Source organism: Herpailurus yagouaroundi, unplaced genomic scaffold, assembly GCF_014898765.1.
Source record: "Herpailurus yagouaroundi ecotype Mexico unplaced genomic scaffold, PumYag 182, whole genome shotgun sequence".
Lineage (NCBI taxonomy): Eukaryota > Metazoa > Chordata > Mammalia > Carnivora > Felidae > Herpailurus > Herpailurus yagouaroundi.
Window position 1 is genome coordinate 31,418,063 of NW_024412413.1, and position 17,398 is coordinate 31,435,460.

The following is a 17,398-nucleotide window of genomic DNA, read 5'->3' on the forward strand; positions in this document are numbered from 1 at the left end:
GTTGGGCATCCATCTTGATTTCGGCTTGGGTCTTCATCTCCTGGTTTGTGGGATCGAGCCCCGCATCAAGCTCCATGTGCTGACAGTGCAAAGCTTGCTTAGGATTCTCTTTCTCCCTCTCTGTCTCTGCCCCTCCCTTGCTTATGCTGTATGTATGTGCACACTTTCTGTCTCTCAAAATAAACTTAAAAAAAAAAAAAAAGAATTCTGAGGATTTTACAGGCAGGTCAGCACCTTGGCTTAATGTTGTGCTTTGGCCACATCTGCCAGGAAAGGCATTTTCCAGTAGTTCCTTGTTCATTAGTTGTTTCTGTAACATTTACTATAAGGCACTGTGCTAGAGGCTAGAAATACTGTAGTGAAAAAAATCACCTCATTGCTGTGCTTCATGGAGCTTACAGTCTACCCCTGGTTTTATATCCCAATTTACTATTTTCATGGAGCTAGAAAAGTACTTAAAGGTACAGAGATAATGGTTAGAAGTTCAAACCAAAAAGCAGTTAGCTAATGTCACACTTTGAATAATTAAGAGAATGTGGAATATTACTTATACATATCATTAGGATTTAGCACTCACCGGACCCTCGAGTGAGAAGTAGGACAATGGTTTATGGCCTACTGATGAGCAAAACTCTTCTGTGTGTCCTTCCTGTGTTCGTTCATTTAAAAAATATTCACGAGAGGCTTCCCAGTGCTCATCACGGCTCTATCCATTCTGGACAAAATGGTGAGACACTGCAAATACTGGCCGGTGGTGCTCAGACCCCAGTGCAAGAGACAGATTATAAGCAAAACTGGTGGATGATGTTGCAATTCAGTTGTGTGAATCTGGACACTGGCTGCTGAGAATTGAAGCCTGCGTTATCCAGACTTCATCTGTACCCCAGTTCGTAAACCCGCGTTTGCACTCTAACCGTCGTGGTCTGTCCCGTATAAGAGAAGGTTTGCGTTTTGTGGATACTTCAGTAGCAGGTTGCACCGTGTGCAACGCACACATAAGGAGCCTGTGCTGTGAGTGAGGAGCAGCTCCAGGTGCTGGAGGTAAGAGTGAAGAGCAAGAACAATAGACTTCTCATCTTCACACCATTGACATGCTTGTCAGTAGGGACAGGTGATAAACAAGTAAACTAACTGGGTAAGCAGGAGAACTTTCTGATGAAAAGTGATTCCGTGGAAATAAAACTGTGATAGGAGGTTTGGAGCTGCTGAAGACGGGTCACCTTGGGAAGGTTTCTCTGAGCAGGTGGTATTTGAACTGAATCCTGAGTGACGAGAAGGACTTGCCTTTGCAGAGCCCAAGAGGAGAAAGCTCACGGCAGCGAGTGCGAAGGGCTAATGGCAGGAATACATTTCAGGTGTTTCCAGAACAAAAAGGAAGCTGGTGGGGTTGTGGTGAGTATGGTGGGGAGAGAGGGCATGCTAAGATGGGAACATGGAAGTAGGCAAGTTTATGTTAAATAGAGCCTTTTAGGCCTTGGTCAGCAGCTCACATGTTGTTGTAAATGGAACGGAAAGGTATGCAGAGAGTCGAAGCAAGCAGTGAGTACTGTCGTGTGTTCCCAAAGGGCCACACTGTTGTAAGTAGCAAGCGTGAAAGTAGAGGAGGCTATTTAGAGGCCTTTGAAGGCTTCTGGGCAAGCGTGGAGCCTGTACTGTAGCCGTACAAGATGAGACGGAGAGAAGTGAATGTTGCAAGATTTATTTTGCTGGTAGAACTAACAGGGCATAAGAGGCTGGATATGGAAATAGGGGAAGAATCAAGGATGGTGCCCAGAGTTTTGGCTTGAAGTTTGGAAATAACATTATCCGGGATGCTTGTTCTAAGTGTCGTCGTTAACAATGGTAACTTTTACAGGGGTGTGCCTCCTGTCCAGTACCGTACCAAGTGCTTTGCATATTAGTCCTCAGCAGGCCTGGAAAGTAGGTTCTATTAGGCCCATGGTACAGGTAAGAAGACTAAAGCACAGAAAGATAAACTTTCCATAGGCCACAAGGCAGGTCAGTGGCAGACTGGGGATTCAAAGTTGGGCAGTCTGATTTTAAAATTTGTTTATTTATAGAGTGGGGAAGGGGCACTTTATATTTGTTTATTTATAGAGAGGGAGAGACACCAAGCAGGCTCCATGCTCAGTGGAGAGACTGATGCGGGGCTTGCCCCCATGACATGAGATCAAGACCTGAGCCGAAGTCAAGGCTCGGACACCCACTTAACTGAGCCACGTAGGTGCCCCTTGGTAGTCTGAATCACTGTCCCCCAGGCCCTACTCCACACTGCTTCTCTGTGCATGAGTACACACATTCTGTTTTCGAAAGCGGTCTTGAATTTATTTATTGCTGAAGCTCAAGCTGACTTTTGAAACTCTGCTGTTTAGGTTAACATTCACCCATGGCCCAAACAGTTCAGCCTCACTTTTACACCAGGTCAAGATGGCCTGCCTGCTTTGGGAGAGCTGATCCAAATCCAAACCCAGGGCAGTTTCACAAACTCTTTATCATCTTCCTGTGCTGATCTTTAATCTACAGGGAAGCAGAACATAAATGGAATGTGAAATTCACTATTAGTACAACTGTTAGTTTTGAATTCAGCATCTAAAGGAGTAGTAATAATGATAAAATACCTATAGCATTGGCAGTCATGTCATGATCTGTTCCAGGCCTCTTGTCGGTGCTTTACATAATACTGTCTTAATTAATCTTTTCAAAAATCTAAAGAAATGCTATTCCCTCCCCGCCCCATGAGAAAACTGAGGCTCAGAGAAGTTACATAATTGGTTCAAGGTTATAGCATGTCAGTGACAGAATCAGGATTTGAATCCATGTCTTACTTTGCTGATGTTCTTCTGTTCTAAACATTATCTCCTGCATCAATAATGAACTTGCTGATGAAGTGTACTGTTACCAAAGGAACATGTCCCGGGCATGTCAGAGATGGATGCTTTGCTGTGCTTTAGGTGGTAGAATTACATTAACATTCTCCGGGGTTGACCATCAAAAATTTCTCTTTTTTTTTTTTTTTTCTTAAATTTTAAAGTGATCCTTATCTTACAGTTTCAATTTTGAAACACTAATGGAAAATTCCTACAGAAAGTTTAGACTAACCTTTATAAGAAGTGCTTAATAACTTGGGTTCTTTTTCTCCAAGTATTGCTTAGGGGTTAGTTGCAGATGGGATAAACCGTCCCAGCTAAACAGAGTGGGGGATATAATGAAATGTATTTGATGGCTTATAAAACCACTGGAAGGGCTAGAAGAGGAGTCTGAGCTTCCGGAATACTCTGGTTGTCTGGAACCCAGTTAAATCCACCACTGTCTGTAAAACTGTTACAGCTAATGCAGGAAGCTCTTACTGCTACTGATGGCAGGGAGTTTCTGCCCGCATTACCACCCAGGGGAGCAAAATGCATGCCCAACACCCAGCTTCTTTTCTCAAGAATTTCCTTCCCACATCAGTCTTGCAGAGTTGTGCCTGATTGCCAGAACCTAAGTCACATCTGCAATTGTAACTGACTACAAAGGAATGGAAGTTTTGCAGCCACCACAGTGTAGGAGAATATGCTAGGAGAGAGATGGAGTAGGAATTGAAAGAGCCAATCCATAGTATCCTCGACGCTCACTACTCCTACACTGTTCATTACATTTAGCTTTCCTTTTTTCAAGTTGCTCTAAATCCAGAGCATCTAATATGTAGCCCTTGAACCAAATGTAAACTCATTTACCTTTTTAGACCTTTTTGTTTTCTGTAATGATATAGCACCCATGAGCTAGTACAGCCTAAAATAGCATGTCTCAGATTTTAAAGAATACCTAAAAATCACATGGAGGGCTTGTTATAAGTGCACATCTTTGTGATGCACCCTCAGAAATTTTGATTCTGTATGATGCTTAGGAATCTGAAATCTTCATAAACACCCCGGATGATTACATTTTCTTCTAAAGGTAAGACAACCAATTCCCCCTCTCCCCCCAACGCTGTTTCCGGTTAGGGCACCTTCAGTGAAAGCAGGTAACAGTTGAACAGTTTATTCAACTCAACCAAAGCAGTTGGTGTATCTAGCACACGTTGCATAATCAGGAATGCTTATGCCGTGACCTTTGCAAACTGGGCTTATCATCTGATGTGATGGAGAAAATGATCAAGATTGTGAGTGTTCTTTGAGTTTATGCCTTTAACTCCCACTGGTTTTGATGCTGTTGGAAGCAGTTAAAGCAGAGTATAAAGATTTGGTTTATTTTAATGTGGTAAAAAAAAAAAAAAAAAAAAGCCCAGGTGAGAAGACCTTCAGAGATTTTCTGAGCTGCTTCCTCAGATTAAGTTCTTAAAAATTAAAAGATTAAAAGTCCCTTAGAGACCCAACTTGTAAGACTCCTGGTAGCTGATCTGACAACACATCTGAGCCCATTTAATTGCAACCATAGGACAAAACAAAACACAAGAAGTTCTATAGGGGAGTCATTCAGTCCAAATTCAGCACATGGGATCAGATAGCAGCTGGAATCTGCATTCATTTTCCATCTCTCAGTTGTTGGGAGTGCAAAAGATTTTACAAGTTTTCAAAAAGTGCAGAGCTTTTGATTTACATGCGATCCCACTTTCAGAAGTGAGTCACATAGTTGAGAGAGTATAAATTACAATTTGCATTTTTGTAGCTGTTTGTTGGAAAGCTACGACACTGGGAGTGCATATTGTGGTTTAATTTTAAGAGCAGCTAATTGACATAATAGTGAACAAGGTCCTGTGCCTGTGGAGTGTTTGAAGGTGAATATCTGAATTTCAAAACTGCCCTAAATTTTTTTTTTATGTTCCTATACTTTTGCCAATTTGGGGGCCTGTCTCTTATTTCTTTGAAAATGTATACTTACATCAAAAAAAAAAAAATCTGGCAACAAATATGTACATCTAGGTTCAACATTAAACTAGCACCTAGCAATTTTCTAGCATAGTTTGGCTTGTTACATATCATCCTCATAAAATTGATTAGAATTAGTCATCAACCAGCATTTCCCTAAAATACGGCAGATTATACTGCTTGGGGGAATTCTTTCCTTCTGTTTTTATATAACTGCTGTATTTATGAATAGCTAATGACTTACATTACCATTGTTTCTAATGACGTAATGTCTACTGCTGGCACAAATGCTTCTGCCTTGTACATGTCTATTCCAAAATAGTAATAGCAAAATTTGAACACCTAGGCCCTAGATTCTAGCCTGAGGTAGAAGTTCTTTGCAGGGATTTCCACAGTGGCCAAGCCTCGCAGCTCACCTGGCTGTCATGGACCACAGGGGAGTTGTTCCCAGGCACAGACCCTTTAAGAAAGAAGAAAGCATAGCGCATCATTACGGCTCCACTCTTTCCAAGCTGTCTTTGCTTCTACCCAGACTAAAGTGAACTCTCTAGCCTTTCCAGATTACCTGTTCTCCTTCCTTTTCAAGCTGTTGTAGTATATTGCCTTGAAATTTCCCCCTGGCTCATTTACCACTGTGGTTTGATTCCTAGCTCTGTCACTCCGTGGAAACTATCCTTAGCAGCGTCAACCCCATTAGGTATTTTTCAGCAACCATCAGGTTGACCTCTTTCAGTGCCTGTTTTATTGCTCACACTTGCCCTCTTGTGCTTTCTTTTTACAGTGATTGCAGATCCCACAATCAACAGACTTGCCTCTCGTGCTCCGCTTCTCATTCTCTCCTCTCCTATGCAGACAGTTCTTCTCCCCCTTAGAGGGGTTATCCCCCAAGGTTTTCGGTGATAACTTCCAGTAATCTCCAGCTACCACTTCTCCTACATATCCTGGCTCAGTGAATAGCTCTACTTTTTACCCCGTCACCTAAACTGGAACTGGAGGTCATTTGTGACTCCTCCTCCTTTTATCCCACACACTTTCCGCCCATCACCCAAGTCCCATTCAACTTCATATCCTCTTGAACTCGTCCATTTCCGTTTCTCTTCACTCCCACTGCGTCTGTCCTAGTTGATGACTTCAGTGACCTCCACAAGCCCCAGTCTATCCTTCATTCTGATGCCTGATAAGCCTTTCTAAAATCAGATCTTGATCCTCCCCTGCTCTAAGATAAAGAGCTCCCCATGTCTCTAAGATAAAATCCACACCAGTTAGCAAAATTGGGAGGACCTCTGCCTATCTCTCTAGCTTCCTCTGTTTTATTATTCCTTGAAATTCATTTTCCAGTCATGTCATCAATGTGAAGTTCTATGAAAATGCCCTGTTTTCTCAATTCTATGGGCACTTCCTACTTCCTCTGCCAGGTGTCTTCACCCCTGCTTTCTTTGATCTGGCTACCTGCTATTCACCCCTGAAGAAGGGGTCATCTCCCAGGAGCTATCTCTGAGCCTCTCCTTCAGTTCCCCCAAAGTCAGGTTTAGCTGTCCCTCCTGGGCCAAAGAAGACATCTGCTGTGTCTTTATCTTACATACCTATCAGGTACGCCATACGTTTTTTTAAATGTTTGTTTATTTTTGAAAGAGAACACAAGAGGGAGAGGGGCAGAGAGAAAGGGAGACGCAGAATGTGAAGCAGGCTCCAGGCTCTGAGCTGTCAGCATAGAGCCCATCGCGGGGCTTGAACTCCAGAACCATGAGATCATGACCTGAGCCAAAGCCAGACGCTTAACCAACTGAACCACCCAGGCACTCCCATACATGTTTGTTAAATGAATAGGTAGCTCTTAGAAGTCTGAAAGCACTTAATTTTGTTTTTATCAGAAGGAACAACTTATCACTTTGTTTTTTTTTCCCCTCCCTCTAGCTATGCAATTTTTTAAAAACCTACAGTGAAGTGTAACTTGATTTACCTGTGCTACTTGTTTACCCAGCCTAGTAATAATTTGATATGGTGGCTTCAATCAAAAACTGATTCAGCTAAATGGACCTATACGCCATCCACAGCGTAGGTATTTTCGAAAAAATTGAATAGTTCATTAAATATAAATGAAATCAGTTTTATTATGTGACTAGCCCAGGATTTTCCTTCCTAGTATAGTGTAGATACTGGTTTAAACCCAGCTCAGAGGTTTACTAGCAGAGTGGCCATAAACAAGTTACTTAATCCCACTGAAGCATGTTTTACTAACCTGTAAAATCTGATTGGTGGGAAGGTTATATGTAATATTTGCAAACTGTTCCTCCTGTGTGTGGCCCTTAGTAGAAGTCTATACATGTGAGTCATTTCCTCTTTAAATAGCATTTACCTTTAGAGTAAGGACTATCAACAGTGACTTTTCTCATTTTTTTCCATATATTGAATCCACTGAAATTCTCAAATTCCCTGTTTATATTAAAGCCATTGTTTGTCTTTTCATATTAAAAAATTCATTTCTAGGTTGTTCAGTTTTTGTTAGTAGAGCATATTAACATGTTTTAGCGATCACCAATACTTTAGGATCTTTTTTAGTGTTTTTTTAATTTTGAGAGACTGCAAGCGGTGAAGGGGCAAAGAGACGGGAACAGGGGACTGGAAATGGGCTCTGTGCTTGACAGCAGCTAGCCCATGTGGGGCTTGAACTCCCAGAACTATGAGATCATGACTTGAGCCGAGGTCAGACACTCAACCGACTGAGCCACCCAGGTGTCCCTAGAGTATTTTTATTTCACTTCTTCACAAAAGCATCTGCATGGAGAGATATGGAAGTAGATCTTTACAAGATTCTAGTGCACCAATCTGGACTTGAAGCTGGCTTGAGTTTCACTTAGCTACCCTGTTAACATCTGCTTTCCTGAGAGGCTTGTGCTAAGTGTTTACTTTGCCCCTTGAGCTTACTGGATGATTACTAGAGAAGAATTTGTGTAGGATGATTCGGTATTTTCTCTAGAATGTTTAGTGGTATATTACTTAAAGATTAGAAATCAAGGGGCACCTGGGTGGCTCAGTCGTTTAAGTGTCCAACTTCAGCTCAGGTCTTGATCTCATAGTTCGTGAGTTCAAGCCCCAGGTCGGCTCTGTGCTGACAGCTGGGAGCCTGGAGCCCGCATCAGATTTTGTGTCTCCCTCTCTCTCTGCCCCTCCCCTACTCATGCTCTGTCTCTCAAAAATATACATGAAAAAAAACTTTTTTTAAATCTGAAGGAAGAAGTTCTGTAGCATTAAATGATTATTCACCGAACCAGAGTGTGTTGGTAGTTTACATTACGATTATTTTTGAAGGATATGGTTCATATGACCTCGAAAGACCTGAACTCAGGACTAATTACTATACCTGTATCTTGGTAACTTGTATTCCTGGCTCTGGGTAGCTAAGCCAGTTGGCTTGTTTCCAAAGCACATTTGGGCTACAAGGGAACTGCCTGCTTCGCTAGCTGGCATTCCAGATTAAAGAGAAGATGAATGTTGTTTTTGGCAGCAGCTGCTGTTTTGTTCGGGGCAGACCCAATACCACTTTGTAGGTCTGTGCACAAAGAAAACGAGCTACGCAGACACCGCACTACCTTTTTGACTTTGAGAAGTCTGTAACGTGGGCCCTGGCAACACTTATTTTAAAATCGCTTCTCAAGTTCATAGAAAAGTTTGCGGGATTTTTTTTTTTTTTCTTTAAGTTTAGAAGCTAGGAATCTTCTGATTTCTCAAACAGCATATGTTCCCCTGATGTTCTTGGGCTGTAATCATGTTAGTTTCTACCAAAGGAAAGAAGTTTGCAAAGCGACTTCTGTGTCATAACACATGTTCAGATCAAGTAAATAGTTTGCTTTAGGGGGATTTTGCAGCTCCTTTTCCTGGCATGTGGCTTTTTATTGTAAGGAAGGTTCTTATGTTCAGGAAGAATTAACGAGCAGATGAATGTCCCACTGGGATCTACTGAGACTGGTTCTCAACAAAAATAAGACATCGGTCTCAGGTCTTCAGGGTCTCTGGCCTCTTCCTGCAACTTTCCCCCTCTTCTTCAAAGGATCTTTTCAGTATGATCTGCCACTATAAAAACTCCCCAGAAAAAGATCTGCTTTTCTGTCATTCATAATTAAGTATGAATGTTAATTCCCTATATTTCCCTCTACCAGAACTATTTCTATTGTATGGCTTAGTTCTAACAGTACATACGGATTTCTCATTTTTTTTTAATCATGTAAATAATTTCAAGGCAACTATTAGCAATGAAAGGGTTATTGGAATTCTGCGTGATGTGGGGAGTATGTGGGGGACACTTTTGACGCATGCCTCCAAATAAAAAATCTAGAACTGCTGACAATAAGATTAGTTTAATGTGTCTGTGCAATGAAAGGTTATCATGAAATGAGAGGTTATCACATAATGAGCGTGACCTAGAGAGAAAAGTTGTAGGATGCTAAAACAAAGTAGCCAAAGAAAAATGTCGTACGCAGAAGCAGAGAATGTTACAGGAAAAACAAAACAAAAAACAAAACAAAAAACCAGTGAGATGACTGCCCAAAGTGAAAAGATACATTTTAGAGCAGAAGTCACAAACACAGGGACATTTTGCTTCAGCATTCTATCTCCAATAGGGTGTGTGTGTGTGTGCGTGCACGCCCCCACATTTAGGTACCCCTGTACCTTTGTTAGGGTTTCCAGAAATTAGAGAAAGAGGAAGAGTGTGAAACCGAAGATGGGGAAATACCTCACTTAATTGGAAGTGCAGCGTTAACTGAAGCTACTCTCAACACAGTTGAGAACTAAGAAATACATTGAAAAACACATGTGAAACCAGTACTGGTGTCAAAATATCCATACCAAAGGTCCTATTCTTTGTTCATGAAAGATTGACTATGTAAAGTCCTTTCCCTGAGTGTTCAGTTTGAAGCCCTTCTTTCCCTGGTTTCCTTGACTATCTAAAACCTACAAACCACACAGCAAATAATTGCACAGCACCTGTAGTTGGAAAAGTTTTTATTTGATCCCCTCACCATCGCTCCATGAAGTGCGTGAGACAAAAATTATTGTCCTCTTATACACTACAGACATTTGGAAGAATTAACTGGCTTACTTGAGGTCACACGGTAAAGGAGTTGAGAGGTTTTCTGGATTCATGTTCTGTTCTCTGCCATCACACCACCAGTTTTCAAAAGCATGTGTTTTTTGTGTGTGTGTGTGTTTTTTTTTCTCTCTCTCTTACCCTTGGAAACCTTTGTTTAAACAAAATCTTACCCAGAAGCATGAACAAATAAAGCAGGAAAAAAGCTGAGCTGCTTTGCTTAAAGCAGGGGTTGGGGGCCCAGAATACTGACAGAGGCAGTTTATTTTCCTTACCAGAAAAGCTTGGGCATTGCAACACTATACCATTCATGCATTGATTCATTCAAAAAGTGAGTTTCTTAAGCTCTGATTTTTTTTTTCTGTTGCTGCTATAACAAATTATCACAAACTTAGCCACTTAAAACTATACAAACTTATTATGTCACAGTTCTGTAGATTCAGAAATCCAAACTTGGTGGACTTACTGAGCTAAAATCAAGGTTTCAGGGCCACTATGTTCCTTCCTGAAGGTTCTGAGGTCGACTTTGTTCCTTGCTCTTTCAGCTTCTAGAAGCCACTGGTATTCTTTGACTCCTGGCCCATTTCCAGAAATGGCAAGTAAAGTCCTTACCATGTCACATCTTCTGCCTCTTCCTTTATTGTGGTTCTCTCACCAGAGCTGGAAAACATTCTTAGTTTGTGAGGAGCTGTAGCACTCTCTTGGACCCAGAAGATATGGCGTAGGCTCTCCATCTCAAGGTTCCTAGTTTAATCACATCTGTAAAGTCCATTCTGCCATACAAAGCAAAAAATTCACAAGCTCCAAGAATTAGGGCATGGCCATCTTTTTGCCAGAGTTCTGACTACCATAGGCACCCACTGTGGTCCATGTGTTGTGTTTTGCCATTGAGACTGCAGGAGGCTAGAAACAGGCATACTAGCAGTAAACTATGTTGCAAGTAATGACTGACAGACTGGGAGAAACTGGTAAACTGGGAAGCCAGCCGACAAAAACTAAAATAACATTTTAAAAACAGTCATTCAGTCAAATACAGTAATTTGGAGCTACTTAGGCAAAGGTCGTCACAACTGCATACCTGGAATGTTTTTTCCCCTCACCTTTATTGAGGTATAACTGACAAAAATCGTATATATTTAAGGTGTACAATGTGATGGCTTTGATATAAGCATACATCATGAAATGACAGCAAACTATCCCCTCATAGTTTTCCTTTACAATATAGTATTAACTACAGTCCCCTTACTGTACATTAGATCTGCAGAATTTACTCATTTTATAACTGGAAAGTTTGTATCCTTTGATCTAGATATCCCCCAGTCTCTGATAACCACCACTCTATTTTACTCTGTTACCATTATTATTTTCTTTCTTAGATTCTGCACGTAAGTGAGATCATATCATATTTGTCTATGTCTGGCTTATTTCACTTAGTCTCTCTTTTATTTGATGAACCTGAATCATCAAAAAAAAGTAAAGCTTAGTACTTCTTCCCACCGTTTAAGAAGTCAAGGAAGTGCGTGTACTATATGTTAGAAAAATGTCTGTATTCTCTATAGAATAATACTGAAAAATTACTTTTCCATACAAAGAAATAGGCTTTGCATTTCAGCGCTCTCACGAGAACACTGATGAGGGACATTTCTCTATGATTTCTTCTCTATTGTAATGTCTAGTTTTGCCAGAGTGAACTGTTGAATTTAACAAAAGGTGACTATTCCTTACTACTAGCTAAGTATATACAAAGTTAAATTACAACATAAGTTTATTTAACAGCTTTAAAATAAAGTGCTTCAAGAAATACAAGTTTGTCAGAGATGTGTGAATGTATTAACAGATTTAATTTTAGCCCTGACCAAATAGGCTTTTGCTCATTTTATAGGAATCTATCTTCACTGGTATTTGTATATAACTGATGCAGAAAAAAATATTTTGACGCTGCCTTGGTGACATTATTTTGCAATTGTTATAGAAGTCTGTATTAGTATATTTTTAAAAACTAATAGAACATATTAAAAATTATGGTAATCTGAAAAACAGTATTCAACTGACATGGATTATGGAACATGCTTGTCTTGATATGCTCAATATTTTAAAAATGATGACCGTTTTAGAACTGTGCTATTTGGAATTCTCACCAATGATGTGACAGCTTTGTGGGAGTACTGTGACAGTATTGGGTGGTGAAGAGCACAGGATTTAGAATTGTGGACAGACCTGGGTTTTTACCACTTAGAAGTCACCAAATCTCTCTGTAGCTCAATTTCTCCATCATTAGAATTAGAATATATGAAACTTGAAGTTTGTTTATGATCAGATATACAAAATGCTTGGCACTCATAGAGGGTAGCTGTCATTCACCGTATTGTTGGAAAATCACCCACATCTGCACTCACATTTTCGGACATTCTGTCTGATAGCACTGGTAAACTGTACGTACTCTTACGTGAGGCCAGCCCCCGTGCTTGACGCCTCGATCTCCCCGCTTCTTGCCTTCTCAAGAACATCGCTCCAGCAATTAGTTGCCTCTCTTCTGACCTACGTCGCCCAGTTGCACCTTCCTGCTGGATCAGCCCCAGGGGCATACACACTTCCCAGTGCTCCTACCAACTTGCAGAGAAAACTCTCCCCTCCCTCAAGCCCTTGCCAATTACTACCCCACTTGTTTTTATTTATTCGTTTGCTTGTTGGCTCCCCTTTGAAGGACAGCTCTTTAAAAGAGCTGTCTACATTCACTGTTTCTAATTACTCCCTCATGTTCTCTGAAACCCACACCCCACTGGCTTTTTCCTGCACCTGCCTCAGTAAAACCGTTTTTGATAATGTCACCAGTGACCTGAACTCTGCCAAATCCAGTGGTCAGTGCTCAGTTCTCATCTTACTTGACCTGTTATGAGTATTTGACGTAGTTCGACCTCATTCTCCTTAACCTAACTTTTCTTTTTTTAAACTCAGCTTCCTCCTACTCCTTTGGCTTCTCCCTGAGATTCTTTTGTGCTTTCTAAATCTTCTGCCAGACCTTTTACAGTTAGAGCACTGTAGGACCCAGTCCTTTGTTCTTTTTTTTCCCATTTGTACTTATTCCCTGGATGGACTCAGCCACTCTTTGCTTAAAATTCCATTTATACATCAGAGGCTGTCATTTATGTATCTAGCCCAAACTTACCTCCTAAACCCACATTCAAATATCATGACCTGGTATCATCAGTAAGATATCTCAAAGACATTTCAAACTTCACACGCTCAAAATTCGACTCCTAATCTGACCTCCAGACCTTCCCCACCATCAGCCTTCCCACTTCAGTTGATGGTAGTACCATCTTTTCATTTGCTCAAGCCAGAATCCTTGGGGTCACCTTTGACTCTTTCAAATCACACTCCAGCTATCAGGAAATCTTATTGGCTGAGCCCGCAGGAGACATCCAGAATCAAACCAATTCTGGTCAGAGCATTGCTACAGCCCTTTCTTGCTTGGGTGATAACGATAGCCCTTAAGTGGTCTGTTTCTTCTACCTATTGCTACCCTAAAGTTTGTTCTCACCACAGTGAAGTGATTTTTTTTAATGACTTTTTTTTCTTTCTTTGAACAGTTTGAGGTTCACAGCAAAATTGAGAGGAAAGTACAGAGATTTCCCATATGCTCCCTGCCCCTACACATGCACAGAGTGGTATGTTTATTACAACTGATAAACCTGCATTGACACCTCTTAATCATAGTTCATGTTAGGGTTCAGTCTTAATGTTGCATTCTGTGAGTTTGGACAAATGTACAGTGGCCAATATCTACCATTATAGTGTCATACGGAGTATTTCCACTACCCTAAAAATCCTGTGTTCCACCTATTCATCCCTCCCCCTACAATCTCTGGCAACCGCTGATCCTTTTACTGTTTCCATAGTTTTGCCTTTTCCAGAACGTCCTAATAGTTGGAATCATACAGTATGTAGGTAGCCTCTTTGGATTGGCTTCCTTCATTTAATAATATAAAGTTTTCTCCATGTTTTTTCATGGCTGGATAGCTCATTTCTTTTTAATGATTAATGATTAATATTAATTAATATTTTAATAAAAATATACGATTGATATGCCACAGTTTATCCACCTGCTGAAGAATATCCTGGTTGCTTTCAGGAAATCATTTGCACAATTTAGTCTTCATTTCAATCCAAGGGAGACAGTGCTATGAACAGAATGACCCCTCAGTGTTCAAAGTAGCCTTAACCAAACTTAAACAGGATTACTGCTAGAATAGGTCACGATGCTAAAACAATGAAAAGGCTTAGGTTTTGTTTACAAGCCACTCTTATCTATGTAGGTAGTGTTGTACTCTCAGAAATTTTGTAAATGCTGATGTTCACTTGGTCCAGTGTGACACCTAGTTAGTGTGCAGATATTAGTTGAAAATAATCCAGTGTTTTTAAAAAGTACCTGGCTAGCTACATAAATAGGAAAGGTTTCTAGTCATGTGCACATGGACTTTGTGTAATTGTAAGATGCCATAGACAAATGTTAACTCCTAAAAGATTACCGTCACATTTTAAAATGTCTTCAGACATCCATGCCTTTGCTCATGCTGTTTATTTTTCCTGGAATGCGTGTCCCTTCTTTGTCCACTCTTCCAAGCTCCTCCTTGTCCTCCAAAAGCCAGCCAGAGTCCCATTTTTTTTTTTCTGGCTTTTCTTGGCACTGTCTTCCTGCCAAGGGGTTCTCCTCCTTTAAGGTTAATTGATTAATTGCTTCCTTCTTTGTGTTCTCAAAGCATTTGTCATAGAGTGTGTGTGTTCTTTATGCACCTGCCTCTGAGTTTCAAGGGCATCTTCATCACCTTTGTTTCTCTAGTGACTGGCACAGTCCCTGTTTCATAATATGTGCTCAATAAATTGGATTTGAATTTGAAGCATTAGACAGTTTTTACTTTGGTCACTGATTCATCCAGCCAATATTTACATAAAGAGCTCTTAATGTGCAAGGTGCTGTGTTGTGTGTTATAAGGATAAAAAAAATAAAAAAAATAAGAGAATCGGGTGCCCAGGTTCTTAAAAACCTAGAATCTAGTGTAGTAAGAAAAAATAAGTCCTGCATAAAAGTAACTACAAAACATGGTGGGATTTTCAAGGAGAAGTGTGTGTGAGCGCACATGTGGTGTGTGTGTGTGTGTGTGTGTGTGTGTGTGTGTGTGTGTGTGAGAGAGAGAGAGAGAGAGAGAGAGAGAGAGAGAGAGATCATGCTAGGGTTCAGGAATGTCTTCCTCTTCACTAAGGAAATGTTTTTCCTTATTAAGTGGTTTAAAAGCTATGATTAAAAACGATGATTCTTTTGATGTCTCTTAAATGAGGTTAAATTCTGTCCCAGATCTAAAACTACATCTCTCTCCCTCACTTGGAGTACTATCATATACTATCGGATTTAAAGCACTGCTCAGGGGTTGCTGCTACTTGCCAAACAGTCTACACTTAAAGTATAGAAAGCCTTTTTTGGTGCCTTAAGGTATGAATTTCATACATTCCTAGTTTAAAAAAGAAAACACCTTTAGTGGTAGATACTTTATAAGTTGCTACATGTTCATTCCTAATTGCCATTAGGAAATTGGCCTTAGAAAGCTTTTGACAAGAGTTAACAATAATGTCATTGAAATGAAAATCCAAACCACATTTTAACAGACAATTTTTTAAAAATTTGGTCAGCATATTTTGAACACTCAGCATTTAAGTTATATTTAAGGCAGTAGTTTTTTGTTTTTTTGTTTGTTTGTTTAATATAGATTGTCCTTTCCACCTTAAAGTATAAGATGCAATCGTTTGAGTGATTACAGTTTTTCACTGGTCATCACCAGCAGTTTTTCTGTTTTCATCTAGACTTGGATTGTCACTTGCATTTATCTTCAGCTGCTCCTATTTAACCCTCTGGTCAAAACTAAAGGGCTCTGCAGGAACCGTGTGACTGATGATGTGAAAGACGTTACAAAATTGGTAAGTAAGGAATGCTTTCGATAGCTGTGAATTTTTGTTTCTTGTGGTTTTTGAAAAAGACTTCATTTTTTTCCTGTCCCAAGTTAGTATTTTTCTAAGACAAGGAGAGAAATCCTGGAGTTATTCTGAAGGGTTTATAGAGAGCAGGTAGGGAGATATTTAAGGTCATGGAGAATCTGTGGGTAAAATTGGTACATCACTGCGGTGACTTTGTTTCTTTGCTCATTTTTTCATCTCCATCACAGGCAGTGAAGGACACCGAAGAGTTCTCTTTGTGCTGATGTGGCAGCACCAGCTTGTTCCCCATTTTCTCTTTTGTGGGTTCCACAGTGTGTCTTATCCCCCTCCACATGCCTTCCTACTATTCTCTAACAGCCTAACAAAAAAGATCTGAGATGGCCATTCTCCCCTTTCCAACAACACAAAGACCCTGTCACATGTGGGTGGGTGGGTGGGTGACCCGTGTGAGAACATAGCTGGAGGAGTGGTTTGTTACCCAAATGTTGAACGACTTCTCTCCCACATTTACCACATTGGAACTCTTCTCTCAGCAAAAGCAATCTTACACTGGTGCCCCTTGGTCACTGCCAGTTTCATGCCACCATTCTCTTAAAATGCACACCACAGAGAGGGAGATAATACAGCATCTGGAATGGATTCTTCCCAACTCTCCTGATGTAGGGGAGATTTTATGTGCCCACTTGAGCGGCAGTATGTGATTTCAGGATGAACAAACTTTGAGAAGCGTTTTTCACAAATTCCTGGTTCAAAATAGCCAAGTGGCATTCTGTTACTTGAAAACTGTCTAGAGAACAGAGATGATACAAGAATAAGGAAGAGATAAGGGTTGTGATATGGAGAAAAGAAAGTGCTATTTGTTGAGATACTTCCCTACTCTTTATATGCGTTTCCTGGTTTATATTTTATTTGGGGTTCATAGCCAAACTTCAAAAAAAAAAGTTTAATACTAGGGTCAGAGTCTTTCTGGCTTAGGCTCAATGCAGAATTAATAACACACACACACACACACACGCAATTTATGTGGATTCCTTAGAAAGATGCCCTGGGGTCCAGGCTTAAAAAGTATTCTCTGATGCAATACCTGAAGATATATCAACACACTTTATTCAAGGGGCTGGTGATCAAAGCAGTGCACCATTTTCCTGCTATCTGCCCTGCTAGATATTGGGTATAAAGATGTGGTAAGGAAAGTTGATTTTGTTTTTTAAAGAACATAGAGCATGGACCTATTCCTCAAGTTACTTGTTAATTTGTGATCCAAGAAACTACACTAAAAAGAAAATATATGCTTATATTCTAAATTTTATATCAACAGAAGGCACTCATTAAATGTTTGTTTAGTGAATGAAGACCTGATGAGTTTTGCTGTGATAAGCATCGTGATCACCTGTGGTGCTTATTAAAATTACAGGTATCTGGGCAGCACTCCAAAAAACTGATACAATGATCAGTCTGAGGAAGGGCTCCAGGCGTC

General features: G+C 40.4%; 1 protein-coding gene across 4 annotated transcripts in view; it reads left to right on the forward strand.

The window, feature by feature from the left end:
• The window catches only part of KITLG (KIT ligand), an 86,128-nt gene that overhangs the window by 18,885 nt on the left and 49,845 nt on the right, over positions 1-17,398 (forward strand). For 2 of the 4 annotated variants that reach the window (XR_005795392.1, XM_040491264.1), the window contains exons 1-2: positions 6,813-6,902; positions 15,790-15,903. Coding sequence is in view for 1 of the 4 variants with exons in the window: in XM_040491264.1 (XP_040347198.1) it covers positions 6,879-6,902; positions 15,790-15,903 (138 nt within the window). In the remaining 3 variants the exon portion in view is untranslated. Of the gene's footprint in view, positions 1-6,761; positions 6,903-15,789; positions 15,904-17,398 lie in introns of those variants that run through there. The other 2 variants (XR_005795394.1, XR_005795393.1) reach the window with 2 other exon arrangements.